This window comes from Phyllostomus hastatus, unplaced genomic scaffold (genome assembly GCF_019186645.2).
Source record: "Phyllostomus hastatus isolate PE091 unplaced genomic scaffold, TTU_PhHast_1.1 phas_contig_196, whole genome shotgun sequence".
NCBI classification, from domain to species: Eukaryota; Metazoa; Chordata; class Mammalia; order Chiroptera; family Phyllostomidae; genus Phyllostomus; species Phyllostomus hastatus.
In genome coordinates, this window is record NW_025333709.1 from 2,007,022 (window position 1) to 2,026,291 (window position 19,270).

General features: G+C 68.7%; 1 protein-coding gene across 3 annotated transcripts in view; it reads right to left on the reverse strand.

Moving 5' to 3' along the window:
* SH3TC1 (SH3 domain and tetratricopeptide repeats 1) overlaps nt 1–17,000 on the reverse strand; it is a 38,604-nt gene extending 21,604 nt beyond the window's left edge. For 2 of the 3 annotated variants that reach the window (XM_045834044.1, XM_045834043.1), the window contains exons 1-3: nt 7,097–7,587; nt 3,596–3,818; nt 1,065–1,151 (exon numbers count right to left, since the gene is read on the reverse strand). In XM_045834044.1, coding sequence (XP_045690000.1) covers nt 1,065–1,151; nt 3,596–3,818; nt 7,097–7,336 — 550 coding nt within the window. In that variant the 5' untranslated portion in view covers nt 7,337–7,587. Of the gene's footprint in view, nt 1–1,064; nt 1,152–3,595; nt 3,819–7,096; nt 7,588–16,846 lie in introns of those variants that run through there. The other variant, XM_045834046.1, reaches the window with a different exon arrangement.
* Nucleotides 17,001–19,270: the final 2,270 nt, after the last annotated feature.

Here is a 19,270-nt window from a genome sequence, read left to right on the forward strand (position 1 = left end):
CCCTCCTCCGTCACAGGCCCCGGGGGTCCACAGTGAACCCCACGGACTGTCCTGGCAATGCCAGCCCTGGCTGGCGGCCCTGCCCCCTCAGCTCAGATGCCACCCACGCGCCCACCCGGTCCTGCCAGGAGGCCTCTGCCACACTGAGTCCCCGGAGCAGGGGCTGCTCTTGGGGGTAGAGGGAGGGAAAGAGAGAGAGAGGAGGGGGAGGGAGAGATTCCCACACCCTTTGGACAAGCCTTGCGCCTGCCTTAGAACTTTCTAGCAAAGGGCCGTGGAGCAAACACCCCTTCCCCCCTCCCCCGTGGGGCAGGCCAGTGGCTGTGATTCTGGGAAGAATCTGGGGTCGGGCCCTCCCCCGGGCAGGAAGCTGGCCCGGCATTTCACAACCAGCGCTAAGGTGGGGCCCCTCTGACTCCTGCAGGAGGGCGGGGCTGTGTTCTCAAACCCCAAGTACTTCGCCTTGCTGCTCAGCCCGCAGTGCCCACATGGGTGGCCGCAGCGGACACTGACTGCCGGAAAGGCAAGTGGGGGATGGGCAAAGGTGAGACTCTGACAACGCCGGGGTCTCCGTGTCCCGCAGAGCTGGGGGTCAGGGGCGGGGTCCTGGGGGCGGGGGCGGGTTCTCACTGCACTCTGCCCCCCTCTGTCCCCCTACAGCCCAGAGGGGTGTCCACGCCCTGCGGAAATCCACCCCCACACCTCCCAGAGGGCCTGTCCCCTCTGTCCGGGGCTCTTTCATCCAGCCCCCACCCCCCACCCGTCACCCTCCCCAGGGTGTCCCTTCCCCGGCCTGTGGCTTTCAGGGCCACACCCCTCTCTGAGCAGATGAAACAGAGTCCGGGGAGCCCCTCAAGCACGCAGGTGATCCCGGGCTTCTGCCCCACGGAATGCAGAGGCCTGAGCCCCGCTGCAGCAACAGAACCGGGCAGGCCCAGGACCTGGGGCTCCACGTTCCCCAAGCCCCTCCCCCGCCCCCACGGAGAGCAGGGGCCCATGGGTCCCCATTCACGTCCCCGTCCAATTCGAGCCTGCCGGGTGGCGTGGCGCCAGAGGAGGCCTACCTGTGGGGTACGCGCCCATCTGGCCGGGAGGCGTCCGGGAGGCAGACGGTGCAGGAGAGACGCCGGGGGGAGGGGCGGCATCTGGAACTACAGGGCAGGTGTGTGTGACTCAGGTGACCACTGGACTCTGTCACCTACCCAGGCCCAAGTCCCCCGGCTATTTCTGGAGCAAAAGAGGTGTGTCCCTCGAGTCCCTTCCTCCAGGGTCACAGAAGCCGGCAGGGGTCACAGAAGCCAGCAGGGGTCGAGGAAGACAGCAAGGACGGGAGGTTGCAAAAAACGCCCGCCAGCCTGGTGGCCTCGGAACACAGCTCGGGGCAGCACCTCGCTGTGTGGAAAGGGTCTGGGGGCCGACGTCGGGTGTGGGCAGCGCTGCTTCCTCCTGCGGGCTCCTTGCCCACCTCAGCCTCTGGCGGCACCCGCACCCCTGGTCCCCGCGGGGCCCACCCCCCACGGTGGGTTCCCTCAGACTCCTGACCCCCAGAGAACGGCCCCATGGAGAGACGCTGAACGTCATCCCGTCCGCAGCCTCTTTTGCCGCAGGAGGTAACGTGTGCGGGGTCTGGGATGCAGGTGTGGGCTCCTCCGGGGTCAGTATTCTGCTGACCGCACGCAGAGGTGACAACCCAGAAGGGACTCGGGTCCGGGGCAGACCAAGCTGCGTCCTGATCCGGCTGCCCCAGGCAGTTGCTGGGGGCGACACAGGCCTTGTGAGGCCAGGGGGCGTGGCTCACTGCCCGGGGAGGGCTAGCGAGATAGCCCGAAGTTTAAGGTCAGAGGAGGGGCCCACACTGGGACAGAGCAGGGGCGGGCTCTTGAACCTGAGTGGCAGCTCAGGCCTCTGTCACCGTTCCCCCTGCCGCAGCCCCCACCCTGAGGCCGCTCCCCGTGCGCACCTGGGCCAGGGGCTCGGTCTCCGCCCTGCTCTGAGTGCCCGTCTGTACAACGGTGAGCGGCTGGGGCCTGGGGTCAAGGCGGATCTGACTGGGCAAAGCCTATGATTCTCACAGACCGCGTGACCTCCAGGGCCGCCGGGCCCCAGCACCCCCCCGGCCGTTTCGCTCAGAGCCACGGGCTCGGCGCTGCTGGACGGCCTTTTGAGCACCTCGGTGCACCAGTCCAGAGCCGTGTGCTGCCAGAGCCCTCACCTGGGGGGGCCCCCCACCCCCGCTCCGTGCCCCAGCCCCGCCCGAGAGCCACGCACACACAGGGACCCCTCGAAGCCCGTCTGGCAGGGACAGCAGGTGGCCTCCAGTCTGGGGGTGAAGCGCCATCCCCCAGTTCAGCGGCTCCCACGGCTGGGGTGGCGAGCGGGCCAGGCCTGTGGGCCCCAAGCGCAGGGCACGCTCACAGCCTGGTGGGGACGTGGGACAAGGGCGAAGCCGGGGTAATCTGGGCGACGGAATACACAAGGATGGCAGGTGACACAGTCCAGAGAACCAAGTTGGGACCGACAAGCCCATGGTCTCAAATGCACAGATGGCAGGGAGAGGGGGACCGAGCTCCCCAGAGCAGAAAGCCAGTTGACGAGGCAGAGAAATACGGCGGGAGCGAGTCGCCACCCCCACAGTTAGGATTTGCGTGGAGAGCCAGGCGCACGCGACAGGACACCGCCGCGTGACTTCCAAGAGGATCTGACTTCCAAGAGGATCGGGGCGCGGACACCGTCTCCGAGTGTCTCCCCACAGGCCGCGCAGCAGCGACACAGGAAGAATAACGACCTCACAGTGGGCGGGAATGTCGCACGTCCCCCAACCGGGCTGTCAAAGTGCACGTCCCCAGCACGCAGGCACATCGCCACCGCGGCCGCCCGCTGCCCTGCGCTGAGGGACACGGCCCTTGGGGGGTGGTCCTGCCCCCAACGCCCGCTGCCACAGCGGGCAGTCGCCGGCAGTGCCCACACGGAGGAAGGGCCCTTCTGCAGAGCGACCGGCCCGTGTCCTTCTAGACGTCGCCCAGAGCCGCAGCACCGCACGCTCGGCACGGCCAGGGTTCCCTCCGCCGCGGAGGACGCTCCTGGGGCGGGGGGCGGGGCCATCGCTGGAGCCCCCTGCACCGCGCTTCCGTGCGAGCGAGCGTGTTGTCCCGGTTTTAGGGGATACGCCCGCCGAAGGGGTTGGGGCGAGGACACCTAGGGACAACCCGAACAGGCTCCGGGAGAGAGGAGGCTAGCGGGCTGGAAAGGCCGCGGGCCCTCCCCCTCTCTGGGCCTCAGTCTGTGCCGGGGACCGAGGGACGGACGCCCACCCCGAGCGCCCGGGGGTGACGTCCGGAACTAAGCAGGCGGCGGGGGCGCAGTTTGAACAGCGCGCTCAGCACGGCCGGCCGGGCAGCTGCTCCGCATCTCCGAGCCCCTCCCCCTCTCTCCTCCGAAGTGCGCTCGCTGCTGACGCGCCCCCTGGAAAGTCACCTCTGGCCGCAGGGGACTCGCTGGGCAGTCGGTCTCTTCCCGTAGACGCCCGACAGGGCAGGCGGTGCTCCAGCCTCCCCGGCTGGGAGGACCAGGGGCGCCCCTCGCTCCCCGCACTCACCGTCTCCGCCCCCGGCCGGGGCCTCCTCGGGTCCCGCCTGTTCCCAGCTGGCCGACGAGCCCGCAGCCTCTCTCCGGACCTCGTGGCCACCGCCACCGCCCCAGGGCCCCGCCGCAGTCATCCTCCCCGGCGGGGCCGGCTCCTCCTCCGTGGCCACGTCCGCTGGGTCCTTCGTGACAGACCACGTCCTCAGTGCCCAGGGCGCGGCATGCCGGGCTGCCTTCTGTGGGGAGAGGAGAGGGGGATGGTGGGCAGGCGGCGACCACCTCCCCGGGAAGACCGGCCCCGGGACCACGGGGACCCTGCCTCTGGAGCTGGGGTCACATGGAGAGGAGCCCCCGGCCCCACCCCTTTGTGCCAGGAGGGCCCCACCCAGCCTTCATGGGTCTGCTGGCCAGTCACCCCCCCTCTGACCAGCACTGGTCCCCCTGGGACAGGCTGTTGGAGCCACGTGCCAACGTTTGCGTGGTGGGCCAACGCCCACCTGGCCAGCTGGGGGGGGTCGTCCGGGCAGGCAGGGGTCACTGGAGACTCCGTGGAGACAGCTCACAGCCCACCACACCCTTGACACCCAGACATGACTGTGAACACCCAGACAATGTGTGAGCAAGGTGCCACGTGGGGACAGGAGCCGTGACATCCCCATCTCACACCGTGGCACCCTGCATGTCCAGCCAGCGGGGCTGGAACATTACGAGGACCCCTGAGATGCTCATCCCCGGAGGTGACTACATCATCCCCTGTCCCACGGCCTCAGCGAGCTGGGATGCCCCGGGGGTCCTGGGGTTGCGGGAACAACCGCTCTGAGGCTGTGTCCCTCCCGGTGGGGCCTCCCACCGGCCTGGACCCTGGCCGGGTCTCCCAACACGTCCTGTTTGTCAGGAAATGGACCAGGCACCAGGCCCGGGGTGGAAGGAAGCAGGTGACAGAGGGCAGGGAAGTGGAAGTGGCTGAGGCAGAAGCAATGCTTCTCCGCACCCGGGGGTGCCCTCAGCCCCTCCGGGAGCCAGTGGTCCTGCCTCGTCCTCCCGGGGCCAGAGGCGAGAGGCCCCCTGCAGAGGGTAGACCTGCTCCTGGGTCCGGGGCCTCGTCACAGCTGGGGGACCCAGGAGCACGCAGAGCCCCCTCTCAGGCAGGGGACGCAGGCACAGGGTGACAGGGACGGTGGGCACATCCCCGGCTTCGGCCCCAGACGTGGGCTCCGGCACGTTCCCCCACCGCACACCCTGCCGGCATTGCCGGGACCGAGGGCACGTGCCTTTGACCCCCTGCGGCCCACGAGGCGTCCCGTCAGAGCCTGCGGGTCCCTGGCCGGCTCGGCCCCTGTTTGTGGGGTCTCCAGGCCTTAGGCCTGTCCCCACCTGGGTCCTCGCCCTCCTCCCTCTCTGCTGCCTCGTCCTTCAGGAGCCGGGATGGACGTCCCCCCCACCCCTGAGACGGAGCAGGTCTCCCACCGCTGGGCACCTGGCACCATTGCACCTGCCCCGGGCACACACCTGCCGTCCTCCCGGCCCCCCGGGGAGCAGGCCCAGCCCTCCGTGTGTGTGTTGGGGACCCTCCACTGGCTCCCCGAGGGGCCCGCCAAGCAGGCGGGGCCGCCGGGGACAACTGTAAGTGTGGCACTCCCAGTGGCCGTCCAGCGATGAGGAAGTGGGTGCCATCTCCGTGGAAGCGTTCCCTCCCCGCCCCCTGCTGGTTCCTAAAATGGCCTCGCGGGGCCGGCAGGGTGCCGGCTCGGACGGCAGAGGGGCTGTCCCCAACTCCCAGGGGCGGCTGGCCGGGTCACCCTCGGGCACCCCGCAGAGACTGTCCTTCCTCCGGCCTCGGCCCTCTCGGCTCCTCGCCTCAGTCGACAACGAGGACGTCGCCCGGCAAGGAGGTTGGTGGGCGGAATGAAGGGTGCCCCTGGGTTGCAGCTGGTGCTCAATAAGCGGGGGCCCCACGGAAAGGGAGGCCGTGGTACCAGTGCAGCCTGGAGCGGGTCTGGGGGCCTGGCCGGAGCTCCCACGGGGCTCGTGCTGGACGCGCACGTCGAGGGCCCATGCAGACCTCGCCTGTGCCCCCAGAAGCCCCTCTTGAGGGTTGTCTGGTTACCCCCTGTGCCGGGGTGAACACACACTGTCCCCCTGGGACCTCAGAAGGTGCCCTCCTTTGGAAACAAGGTCTTGGCAGACGAAGTTAGGATGAGGCCACCCTGGAGGGGCCTGGGCCCCGCACCCCGTGCCCAGCGTCCTCGGAACGAGAGGAGGGCAGGCTCAGGGGGAGGCCCCGGGACAGCGGGGGGCAGACGGGACTGACGAGGCCCCGAGCCCAGGGACGCCCGGGGCCTCCCGGAGCTGGAGGAGGCCGGACGGCGCCGCCCGGGGCCTGTGGAGGGAGGGAGGGAGGGAGGCGGCTCTGCTGACACTTGGGTGTCAGTCATACTGCTGGCAGGGAAGTCAGCCCAGCATGCGGGCCCGGTCTCGGCCGGTCCAGGCGGCTCCAGGACACTGCGTCTCGACTCTGCCTGCCACCGAGAGGGTCCGCCTCACCCGCATCGGGGCGTCCTCGTGAGCAGAATGGAAGGACTTCAGTCTCACCCACGGCCAGCCCCGCCCCCCACACGGGCTTGGTGGTGGCCAGCCAGAGGCTCGGCCGGACTTGGAAGGCGAGGTCTGGGTCCAGGTGGGTCCGCGTCCAGCCCTCGAGCTCCGGACCTGACCCGGATGCACTGCCTCGACCCCTACCCCGCCGCTGACCACAGGCTCGGTCGCGGCTCCTGGGACAGGACTCTGGGGGGCCGTCCCACGCCGGGCCAGCAGTGAGCACCCCGACATTGCTCTCTGGCCGTCCCGTCTAGGAGCCCCTCGAATCGCACCATGTCGGGAGTCCCCGCAGACAGGGCAGGGGTCTGAGGCTCCCCGAGGGGCCCTGTGAGCCGGGGCTCAGCAGCATTGACGGGCCACAGGCCCAGGGCAGGACCTGGGGGTGGGAGGCCTGCGTCTGTGTCCTTCCTGGTTGGCGCCCCTCCCTGGCCCCGAGGTGGTGGCCTCAGAGTGGCCGGGCCACACCTACGGTGTCACCCTGGGCAGGGCCCCTCGGGTGCCAGCCCGGCGAGAGGTCGCACTGGAGCCGCCGCAGAGACAGACCCTCTTGTTGCCGGCTGGGGACGCACTGGCCGAGCCCTGGGGGGGCAGGGTCAGCAGAGGTCAAGGGGGCACCGTGCTCTGTCAGGTGTGACATCGTCCCCAGCCCCCTCACTGCCGAGTGGCACAGACAGTGCTCCTGGAGGCCTGTCTGCCCGGGCCCACACCCCCAGGTTCCCCAGACTTCGGGCCTGCTCCCCGACTCCCCAAGGGTCAGGAACGTCTCCCCGGAAGGGAAGGACACGAGACTCTTCTTCGATCCAGCTGTGGCCAGGCCCCGCTCTGCGGGCCGTGCCTTTTGGGCCGGTCCTCACCGCCGTCACCCCCTCCCCACCAGCGTGGCCCTGGTGACCCGCCTGTCCCGGCACCCCCGTACCTGTGCCCGCTCCTCAGAGGCGGCTCCCAGGACAGCAGACGCCAGGTCGCTGCTCCCGGCTCCTCCCCGGCTGGCCCCGAAAGGCCGTCTCCGCCAGCCGGGGCAGGCAGGGCCGCCCTCAGCCAGACGGACGGCTCCGCAGCGGCCGCCGCCCCCTGCTTCCTGCCCCACTTCCTCCCTGCGCCCGGGGCCGGTGGCGAGAGGCAGGCCCAGCGAGGACAGCCACAGCCGGTTGATCATTAGCCGCTTCCTGGGCCAGCTCCAGGCCCTCCCGCCGGCCCGCTGCCCGGCCCCCAGGTGCGGGAAGGAGGCCAGAGCACGCCCAGGCTCCCGCCTCGCCCCCGGGATTGGGGAAGTCAGGCGGCTGCCAGGCCTCCCTGCCAGCCTCGGCCCTGCCCTGTTCCTCTTCCACGGGCGGCACACTCGCAGGCCCGGAGACGCACGGACCCCGGGGTGCACTCTCTCCCGGGGGTGCGCGTGCACTCACCCCCACGGGGGCAGGTGCGGCTCTCTCCCGCCGTCCCCTTCCACGAGGTTACGGGGTCAGCCCGACAGGGGTCAGCCCCCAGAGCTCCTTCCCTCCCCTCCCCTCCGGCTGGCCTCAGCCCCCCCCACCCCCGGGTGTGAGAACAGGGACACCAGCCCTGCTCCCCGGGAGCTCGCGCTGGGTCTGCTGCTGGCTCGGAGCAGAGGCAGGAACTGAGCTGGGGTGGGCCCGCGGCCCTGCACCCCCCTCTTCCCTCCCGTCTGCTCTCTGGGCCCCGCCCGGCCCTCGAGATCAAGAATGGCTGTGGGTGGGGGTGGGGGTGACTCTGGCTGGGTGGCCCGGTTGGCTGCAGCGTTGTCCCCACGCACGAAGGTCGTGGGGCGCATCCCCAGTCAGGGCACGTACAGGAAGCGACCGGTGAATGCACACATGCGTGGAATAACCAACCGATGTTTCTCTCCCCCCTTCCTTTCTCTCTCTAAAAATCAATCGATGAAAAGAAAAGAAAAGAAAAGAAAAGAAAGAAAAGAAAAGAAAAGAAAGAAAAGAAAAGAAAGAAAAGAAAAGGAGGGGGACCTGGGCCTTCACGCACGGCCTGGTGCCGCCGGGGGGTGCCTCTAGGTGAAGAGGTAAGGTGCCCATTTTCCAGACGGGAAAACCGAGGCTCGGCGAGGTCGTGGGGCAGGCCCAGGGCCAGTGACAGCTGGGAGAGGAGCAGGAGCCCCGTCTGAGGGGTGCCGAAGCCCAAAGGCCAGCGCTTCCAGCCTTGCGGCCCCGCCGTCTTGGGGAGGGGCTGCTGTGGGCAGGTTCCAGGGCACCCCGGCCTCTCCCCAGCCGTGCCAACCGGACATGCCTCCAGACGTCTGTCCACGGTGGGGCGTGGCAATGCCACCTGGCTGAGGACCGTCGCTCTAGGTGAAGCTACTTCTGGGGGAGGCCAGGCCACTCCCGCCCACGGCCGGGTCCCCGCCCCCCCACGCCTGGCCCTTCTCTGGTCAGCTCCAGGCCTAAGCACGGCCACCCCAGTGTCCTCCCGCTGCCCACGCCTCGGGCCCTGGACCCTTAACCAGGCCCAGGAGCCCCTCTGGGACACGGGCCCAGCCCACCCTCCTTCACAGACACCCTCGGCCCATGTCCCCTCCCCTCTGCCTGCCCCAGCGGGCGGGTGCCCTGTCCAGCTCCCCGCTGCCCCTCCTACAGGGACGCACTACCCCGTGCCCAGCACCGGGGGCGGGACCTTCCTGCACCCTCCTCATACCATGGGGACCCCCTGGGGGGCTGTTCCCCTGGCCCAGCCCACTGTCCCCGACCAGAGGCGGGCACCCAGGGGTCCGCAGATGGGCCCCGCTGGCAGGTCCTGCTCTTCTCTGCTGCACCCAGGGCCTCCTGGCTCTTCCCCTCGGGGGGAAACCCTGGGTCCCCTCGTCTCCAGCATGACTGGCACTCGGGGCAGGAGCCAGCCCAGCCCTTGGCCACCACGTTCACCGTGAACACCAGTGCTGCTGTGCCGGTCCCACGGCCCTGGCGTCTGCGTGCCCAGAAGACGCGCAGGTGGGGCTGGGCTGACCCTGTGCCCTCGCTCTGAGCTGTCACGAGGAGTCAGCGCCCCTGGGCATCCGGCAGCCAGCCAGGCACAGAGCGTGCAACGCAGCCAAACTCAGTTACTGTGCAGGTACCGGACGCCCGTGTCCTGGTCTCCCCCGGGCCAGGGCACGGGGCTCTGCAGGCTCGGGCAGAGAGGAGCGGGTCTGGACGGCCAGTCCCCGGGCCTGGACATCCCCCGACAGCCCTGGCCTGGCCTGCGGCCCCGTGAGTCCCGGGGAACCTCGGGGAGGAGCTGGGCCAGGGCGCGAGGCCTCCTTCCTGCAGGCCTGCCCTTGGCCTTGGCCGCCCCGTGTGTGAGGCGGTCCTGGGCTGCAGCCCGCACTCCGGAACCCGCCTCGTGCAGCACCCGGCGGGCTTGGCTCCTGCTGCTTGTTTTGCTGGAAACCGTGTGGGAAGAGGAGGCCCCGGGCAGGCCCCAGCTCCGCAGAAGGGTCTGGACACATTTCCTGTCCTGGCCATTGTCCCCACCGCCCGAGCCCCACGTCCTGTTTCTCTGTCTGCGCAGCTGCGCCCGTGGCCCCCGGCCAGTGGGGGCTTCCCCAGGCTTCCCCGGCGGAGCCCAGCGCCGCTGCACCCTGCCCCCCTCGCCGCGCCCCCCACGGGCTTCCAGGACCCCGCCTTCCAGGTCCAAGGGCTTTCTAAACACCGGTCCCTCCTGGAAGCTGCAGCCCGGGGTGGGCCCGCAGCCCCACCCGGGAGATGGGAGAGGCGGCCCTCAACCCCAGCCCAGCCCGGCCTCGTGCCCCTCTGGTGGGCCTGTCCCTCCCGGGGCCTTGGTGTCCCCCTTTCCGATGGTGGAGCTGGGCTTGGCGACCCCTAAGGGCCCTCGAGCTCAGCAGCTCTGCCCCTGACGTGGTCCTGTGGCCTTAGGAGAGGGGGCGGGCGGGGCCGGGACAGCCTGGCCGGCCCTCCTTCCCCTGGCCGGCCCTGCTCCCCGCCAGGGCAGTGGCCGAGCCCCCACAGCGGCTTCTGGGTGGCAGCAGACAGTGGGAGCCGAGGGGAGGCCCGGGTGGCCCCCGCCCCTGAGGGTCCGTCCACCGTGGGTGTGAGTGAGGCGCCGGGCTGCAGGCCTGTGGGGGGCGGGGGCCGGGGGCAGGTTTCTGCCCAACCCTGCCACGGCTGCGTGACGGCAGACACAGCCTGCGGTGGCCGGTGGGCCGGACGTGCCGGACGCAGGGGTGGGGGCCCTGCTCTGGAGAGCGGGGTGGGCTTAGTGGAGGCGGATCTCAGGATGGCCCGCCAGAGCAGGAGGGGCCTGCGCACAGGTGCCCCCACCGCACTGGGGTCAGAGTGCATAGGGTTCAAGGTCACGAGAACGTCCCAGGAGGGCAGGACGGGCGTCCGCGATCAGGCCGCTGCAGACCCTCCCGTGCCTGAAGCTGGCTCCGGACACCAGGAAGCCGGTGCTGCCCGCTCCCCGGCTAGTCACGGCCGTGACCGTGAACTCGGGGCAGCGTTAGCTGGTTACCTGTGCTATCCAGAACCGACGCCGTGAACAGAGAAGGTGGGGCCGGAGACAGGTGACGGGGAGCCAGCCCTGCAGGCTCACGGAGCGGGGGGACTCAGGCAGAGACGGGCCCCTGCCCCAGGTCACTGGGCCCTTTGGTGGGGACAGGGGGCTGTGAGGGGGTGGCCCGGCCCAGGTCTCTCGGGGCTCACGGGCTCGCCCTGCCCCGGCCCCACGCCCCGCAGCTCCCCTGTCTTTCCTGGTCTCTGGTTCCACACCGTGACATGCAGACGTGACCCAGCCTAATGCAGTTCCCCAGGAAGACACGGGGACACCGACCCCGCCTTCCACAGAGCACATTCCTGAGCCCTTCCCCCGGGTCCGAGGGACCCCCCTGGGGAGGCCTTTCCCGGGCGAGCTCCCCCCCCCCGCCCCCCGCACTGAGTCTGAGCGCGGACGCGTCTCGGAGACAGAGGCAGCAGCCGCTGGCCTGGAGCCCGGCCCCGCGGGAAGGGCTGGGACAGGGCCCCACGCATCCGTGACTCTCGCCCTCGCGGCTGAAACCCCACGGATCTCGGATGCGCGGGCGCTAGGCCCCGTGACTGCAGATACTGCTTTTTGCAAAACAAGGGCGTCGGGACCAGCAGGCTTCCCAGATGACCCCTGGCCACCCCGGGCCGGGTCGAGGCCTGCAGGAAGTGGTCAGCAGTTCCCACGGCCTGGGCCCACCCCCGCCTGGCCTGGGCCCCCGTCCGGCTCTGGCCCCCATCCATCGGGTGGTGCGGCCCTCCTGGCGGGGAACCGCTGCCTCAGCGGCCCAGTGGGGGGCCCGGGCCTGTCCGCACAGGAGGGCTCCTTCACTGGGGGGCGCTCAGGGTGGCTGCACCCCCGCCCAGGGCAGAGCTTCTGGGGAAGGGCTGCTCCCTCCCGAGCCCCCCGGGGAAAGGCACTTGGGCACCGGGCGGAAGCTGGTCAGAGAGGCACTGAAGGCTGTTTTCAGGGCCCACACCTGGGCAAGGCCCAGGCCGGTCCCTCCTCCTTGTCACCTGTCACACTGTAGCCAGCAGGCTGTAGCCAGCCTGGTCGTGGGGTGACCAGGAGGGGGTGCACCGAGCGAACAGTGGGGGACGTGGCACGTGTTTCAAAACTGCCGCTGCCCCTGGGAGCCTGAGACGCCACCCCAGCTGATAATGAGACCCAGGCATACCCCGATCCCACTGGACCTCACTCCTAGGAACCCCAACATGCCTGGCTCAGGGTGTGGGACCCCCACCCGCCGCTGGAATGCTGGACACTCTCCGGAGCCCAGCCGCGGAGTGGGGGAGGGGCTGAACTTGTCCTGTGCAAACATTAACCCCACCAAGCACACACTGAATACCGTCCTCGCCAGGACCCGTCGCCGAGGAAACCAAGGGTCAGGAGGGCTGGAGGGAGTTGCCGCAGGGCTCCCCGGTGTCCCTGAGGGCTGTGCCGGGACCTGGGGTGCCGTCAGTCCTCGGGGCGCTGCTGGCAGGCTCCCAGGCCCAGCCCCGTCCCTGTCTTCCCCTCCTGCAACAGCCTCGCCTCACCCCCTCCCCGAAACTGTCCTGTCAGGGCCACCGGCACCCGCCCTGCTGCTCAGGGCAAGGGTCACTTCCCCAGCCTCGCCCACCGGCCTCCCAGGTGACACCGTGCCCAGCTGGCCCTGCCCTCCTCCCGTCCCCAGACTGCCACACCTCTCCAGGGCCAGCGGCCGGGTGGGCCTTCCAGAGCCACCCACGTCCACACTGACGACCCGGGGTGCCACCTCGGGGAGGAGGGCTGGGCCTGCACCCTGGGCGCTCCCCTCGCTGGGGCTGGACGGCCCAGCCCTCCCGCCATTCATTCCCCGAAACTCAAACTCGGGAGCCGGCCCCTCTGCCACTGGCTCTGGGTCCTTCGCTTTCCCCCACCTGCTGGCACCTGGGCCCCCGCCCAATGCCATGGTGGGGGTGCTTGGGCTCCGGACTCCACGTGTCCCCCACGATCTGGCTTGTGCACAACCTCCTTCCTGGTGACCTCCCCCGGGCACTGACCTCAGCTCCTGCCTACCCCCCGCAGGTCTCCCCACCTGTCACCTCCTTCCACAGCCTTTGCTGACGGAGGACAAGCCAGCCCTCCCCACCCCCAGGGCCCTGATCACACCGTGCCGTGACTGGGGCCTCTATCCAGGCTGCCCACTGGTGAAAGTGAGAGCACCCTCAAGGCCATGGACGGGGTGCTCGGCACCTTGACACGTTTGTTGAATGACTAACAAACAGAAGCACCCGCAAGGGGGGCAGCAGCCCAGCCAAGCACCTCAGAACCTGCAGAAGGGAAGGGTCCCGGGCAACACGTGCCTCTGATCAGGCAAAGTCACGCGCCACGCCCACCCTTCTCCTGCCGCCCGGGGTCCGGTCCCACCCTCTCTTCCCGGCTCTCCAGGGAGGGAGCAGCTTGCTTGGAGGGGATCATGCAGCGGACAGTGGACCCCAGGGTCCCTCCTGGCCTCGTCTGGTGCAACCGGCTGGGTGGGACCTGGCCACGGCACTCTGCTCTCTGGGGACGGGGCCCAGGGTCACAGGCTCCTCGATGACCCTGAGCAGCAACCCCGCCAGACCGACGTGCAGATCCACACCTGCACCCTTCCCACACCAGCCGCCCAGCTGTGGGCCTCACAGGTCACGCTGCGGGGGCGGGGGGAATGCAGCCGGAGCACCCACTGCGGGGTGGGCACGTCCTCCCCCTCCCGCCCCCCGCACAGCCTCCCCAAGTCCCTGCATCTCGCACGCCCACACTGACCGCACGCGGCACGCGGCAGGGGTGACCGGGAGGAAGAGCATCGACTCTGAGCCGCGGCAGCTCCTGGGCCCAGCACCCCGGCGTGGATCTGGGGTCCCACCCAGGAGAGACATCGTTACCCTGTTATCCAGAGGGGCAGGGCCGGGGCTGGCAGCCTCGCCCCGCCCCACACCTGCCGGCCCCGCTCCATGCGGGCCCCGGGCGCCCCGTCCCCAGAACTCCGGGCCTCGGGAAGCGAGCGGGTGGGGCCTGGCCGGGCGTCTGGTGCAGGGCACCGCACTTGGGATTTGTCTGGTGTTCTTCTCGGTTCTCTTACTTTTAATTTTTAACGAACAAGACCCCCGCTGGTCCCGGGTCAGAGCCCGGCTGGGCCGGCCCCCTGCCAGCAGCCGTGCTCAGGTAGACCCGCCTTCGCGCAGGCGACCCCGAGGCCACGCCAGGAGGGAAGACCAGGGGCTGGGAGGGAAAGCTGTGAGGGCCGGCGTGGGCGCTGCCCCCCGTCTGTGGGCTTATTAAAGTGTCTGCAGTGATGCTCGACCCCCCATCCAGAGGCGCAGAGTGACCCCAAGACCCTGTGCCCAACCCGTCTGGCTGCACGGGGCACGTCAGCACACCTCTGGGGGCGGCGGAGAAGCCGTGCCCGGGCTGGACCGAGGGCAGCTGCCAGCCGGCGGCCATCGAACCTCATGTGCATCCACCCTTTGACCGGCCGCCCCGCCTCCGGGAAGTCACTCTGCGGGCGGCAGGGCGGCAGGGCGGCAGGGTGTGGACACTCCTACAGCAGCAGCAGCGCCTTGGAAACAGCCTGGGTGTCAGGTAATCCACGCTCCCGCCACGCCCCGCAGCGCGAGGAGCCGGCAGGGGAAGGTTGGCGACACGGGAAGTAGGGAGAGGTGAGCAACCCGGTGACCGCATGTCAGCCCCCTCTCCAGCTCTCAGGTTAGGACCCCTGCCCTGGGCTGGCCCCTCAGGGGACGACCCTGTCGGACGGGCGGCGCTTCTGCCTGATGCTGTGTGGGGGGGGGTGGGCACCCGACACTAGCTCTCATTAACAGACACTGGGCTGGGCAGCACCCAGCATGTATGCAAATGAGAACACCTTCAGGGAGCGGGGGACCCGGGGGGTGGACACAGCGGGCGACGAGACAGGGAGCGGCTGGACGAACCCACACAGCAGCCTTCCTGGAGGGGGCGGGCTGCCCCGGGCAGCCCCGGCCGTGGGGGGTGGGTCGGGGACGGAAGACGACTGGCCGCAGGTGTGCACTGGGCTGCAGCGGACGGAGCGGCTCCCCGAGGGGGCCCGGTCCCGAGTCCTCGCTGCTGTGCCCGGACGGGGCGGCCGGACGTGAACCGGTGGGCGAGGAGGGAGGGCGGCCTGGCTGTTGGAACGGGGAGCGGCGCAGGAAACCGAGGGGAGAGGCAGGAGGGCCCCCCCACCCGCCGAGCTGAGGGGTGAGGTCGGAGACAGCAGCGTGAACTCACGGCTCACTTCACACAGGTGCATGGGTGACGAGTAGAGACCCATACTAGCAACATGCATGCATGCAGCATGTGCATACACGGGCCAGGACACGTACAGACATGTTTACGTATATTCACAGGGCAGGTGCACCTCCACCGGGCTGGCCAAAAAGTCCCTCACGTTTTTCCCGTGCGGTGCTGCTGGCCGCACTCAGAGAGTGTCCTTAACTTCACCCTCAACGATCTTGTTAGATCGTTTTGTGACGGCTGTCCCGTGGGCCTGCGTTTAAAAACCACCTTATCAAAATGCGTGCATTTTTGTGCAGCCATTTTAATATTAAAAATGGAAGAAAACACGCAACATTTTCGGCGCGTTATGCTTCATTATCTCAAGAGAGGTAAAAACGCAGCTGAAGCCCAAGAAAAGACTTGTGCAGGGCGTGGAGAAGGTGCTGAGATTTATTGAATGTGTCAAAAGTGGTTTGTGGAGTTCCTTGGTGCTGCTGACATCTTGGCCAAACAGTTCTTTGCCGCGGGGCTGTACTCTGCGCTGGAAAGTGCTCAGCAGCCCCCCCGCCTCTCCCCACGAGAAGCCGTGAGCGGCAGATCGCCGACAGGCTCAAAACATCCAGATCAATAAAGCTATCGGTGAAAATGACAAACGTGTCGTTTGTTTTGTGGAAAAAACCGAACGGACTTTTTTGGCCAACCCAGCACACTAACTTGCAGACACGCGTGTGTGGACGTGATCGAGCGTACTTCACACGTACGGACACGCGCACGGGCCCAGGTCGGCGCGCTTACACTTCTGTGTCCAGGCTCTGCCGGCCGAGAGGCCCTGAAGCGGAAGACCCCGGGGAGCAGTGGGTGCACCCTCAGCACAAAGGGGCCTCGGGCCCTGAGACCGTTCTCCCGGCGCCCAGATCAGGACTCTGGGCCCCGGACGGGCTCCAGGACCGGCCAGAACCCACCCAGAACCAGCCCCACGGGCCGTGCCAGGAAGGCGAGGAGTGAGAGGGAGCGGGTGAGTGAATGAACGGAGGACAAGTGAGGTCCCGCAGTGACCGGGCATCGAGGGACGAGGAGCCACTGAAAGAGCCCCCAGTGGCCGAGGCGGCGAGGACCTGGGCTGCAAAGCTCGTCAGGGGAGCTCACAGCCTGGGCGGGCCGTGACCGCCCGCGGGCCTGTCCGCTACAAATACAGGACTGGGCGGTAAGGGGAGTCCTGCACACAACGCTCTGCCTTGGGCTGCGCCCGCGGGGAGTGGGTCCCAGCGCCCTGTGGGCAGAGAGGAACATCCGCAGGCTCCCTGTGCCCGTGGGGAGACTGAGGCTCAGACAGGTGCGGCTCCACCTGGGGCCATGGAGCTGCCCCCTCTCCCTCCCCCAGCCAGCTCTTGCAGCCTGCCTCTCCTTCACCCCCTCCGGGTCAGGCCCCCACCCTGCTCAAAACCCACTCTCAGGCCCACCCCCAGGGAAGGAGGGGCGGTTCCCAGGGCTTCTGGGACTTTGGCGAGGGGGGGGGCCCTGGGTGGGGGCAGGGAAGGAGGAGGAGCAGCAGAGACCCCTCCCTGCAGTGCAGACCTCCAGGGAGAGGGGAAGCCAGGACCCAGCTGGCCTGGGGCCCAGGGCTCCTGCCCCTCTGCAGGGCTGCTGGGCGGCCTCTGCTGACCGTGTGTGGACAGCGCACTGACCCAGCACGACACCACTTGCTCCATACGACCCACGGGCAGCACCGCCCCACCGCACAGCTGCCACCTTGAGGACATCCAGCCCCACCTGGCGGGTTCTCAGCCCCTGTCTCAGGAGTGGGGACACCACTGCTCCCCAGCCAGCCCAGTTTTGGGGTGCAGCCCACCAGTCCTGATAGGTGACCCAGCGTGGGGCTTGGGGCCCCGGTGTGGGCACAGCCCCTCCAGGGGCAGACCCAGCCCAGGGGTCTGGAACTTACCCTGCCAGGGGGCCGACGCTGCCGCTGCCGAGGAAGGGAGAGAGGCTCCCCGGGGTCCCCTCCTAGGGTCCCCAAAGTGCCGCACAGAACGGGGACAGGAAGGCGCACGTTCTCAGCGAGCCTGGCCCTCCCGGCTCCGGCTCCGATTGGGTGGCCCGAGCAGTCCTCGGGGTCATTGGCTGCGCCTGGGCTGACCCGCCCCACCAGGAAGGGGCCAAGTCTCCTCGCCGACCTTTCCCCTCCTTATCGCCCGTCCAGGGGCCGGCGGGAAGTGTCAGCATTCCGCCCGGCCCGCATTCCAGAGCCCGCACCTCGGACGGGCCGGCATTCCGGAGCGGGGCGGGCCGGGGCCGGCAGCCGCAGGGGGGTGGCTGGGCCCCCACAGCCGCCTGGTGGGCTGCAGATTGGCCGCACCTGGGCACAGGTGCCGCACCCCGGTCACCGCCTCTCAGAGGAGGGGGCTGGGCCCTTGGACGGCTGCTGCCCTCCCCGCCCCTCGCACCAGGCTGGAAAGAGCTCGCAGTCTCGCCCGCCCGGGCTGGCTGCAGCAGCGGGGCCCTCAGGGCAGCTGCCTGGAGTTCCGCAAACGGCCACTGAGCGGGTGCCGGGTGCTGGGCCCAGCGCGACACCCGCAGTGGGTCTCCGACGGCTGGTGTCCGGAGAGACTGCGCCCTACACTCGCTCACAGTGGCTCCCCTGGGGGGACCTCAGAGAAACAGGGCCCAGGAATCGGGGCTCGTGACACGTTCCCGAGGGTCTGCCTGCCACCGGACCCCTCCCACACATGGGGGGTTGGGGGGGGCTGGCCCGGCCCCAGCCGGGGCAGGCGATTCCGGGTTCCTGACCGCGCAGGGAGAAGGTCGAAGCAGGAGTGCCAGTGAGAGCGAGAGTGGGTTTATTAAGGCCGAGACCAGAGCAGCAAAGGAAGGGCCCTGGGGACAGGGTGGGGGACAAGCCCGGGACCAGCGGCCGCTGCCCCTGCCCCCGCCCCCCCGGATGCGGGTCCGTGTGGGTCCTGAGAGCTGAGGGGAGAAGCGGCAAAGACGACTCCTGGGGAGGGGAGGGGTGTGTGTGTCCTCAGAGAAGAGCTGCTGGCCTCCTTCGTCCCGAGGGTTTTATCTGCTTCCCGTAGACGGGAAGTCCTGGGGGGTGGGGGGGTCCCCTGGGGGAGGATCTCCACAGGATGCTCTCCAGCTTTCCGGGTGAGCCGTTGGACATGCTGACACGTTACGACGAGCGGCAGGCATCTGGGGTCCTGCTCTGGGTGGGGGTCCCGTGTCTCGGGCTTGTCCGGCCCTGGCCCTGACGAAGGGGGCGCAGGCCGTCTGCTGTCAGGCACCTCCGGGGGGGAACGGGCCTTGCGGTTTGTCACCCGGCTGCTCACTGCTCGGCCGTTCCTCCCCCCAGTACACCACCCCCACCCAAAACTCCCCGTTGAGCCATTTTTCTGTTTCCTCACTCCGCTACACAGGGAATATGACTAGTTTCTCACGGACCCGCCTCAGCTGGGCAAGTCTGGGCCCCCATCCCACATCGTGTCCCCCATTGACGATTCACACAGGTGAGCAGTCACCCGGGGCCTGGGGCCCACACTGCCTCCCTGGTCCCCCAAAGACCTGCGGACCACCAGGGACGGGATCACTGTTCCCCCACTGGTTGTGTGACTTCAGGCAAGTTTATTTCTTAAAAACAAAAGATTTTATTTGTTTATTTTTCGAGAGAGGGGAAGGGGGAGAAAGAGAGGGAGAGAAACATTAATATGTGGTTGCCTCTTGCACGCCCCCTACTGGAGACCTGGCTCGCAACCCAGGCATGTGCCCTGACTGGGAATCGAACCGAAGATGCTTTGGTTCCCAGGCCCGTGCTCAATCCACTGAGCCATGCCAGCCAAGGCCACCATACCCTTCTAAAAGCCATTCTAGAAATCTTGCTTTAAAGGAATAAAGACAAGACCACCTTCCTCCCACCAACTGAGACCCTTCTTCCGAGATTGGGCCTGATCGATGGGGGCTCTTCTCAAGACGAGTGTCCTGCCCCTGCAGGAGCCTGGGTGAGTGACACGGTGACGGGGACGGTGGCCCTGAGGGACGCGCGGGAGCACTCCGAGTGACGCCACCGGAAGCAAGAAGACCCTGGAGGACAGGTGAGTGCCGCCAGGCCCAGACCCCCAGCACCAGCTCTGCGTTGGACGGACGGGCTCGGTCCTGGAACAGCGGCCGGAGGAGACAGAAACGGGCCGGGAGAAGGTTGTGGCCTGTGGGCCAGGCAGGGACAGGCGTGGCCCCTTCCACAGCTTCAAGTGTGAAAGGAGGGTTGGCACCCTGGCTGGTGTGGCTCAGTGGACTGAGAGCCGGACTGCAAAGCCAAGAGTCGCCGGTTCGATTCCCAGTCAGGGCACGTGCCTGGGTTGTGGGCCAGGTCCCC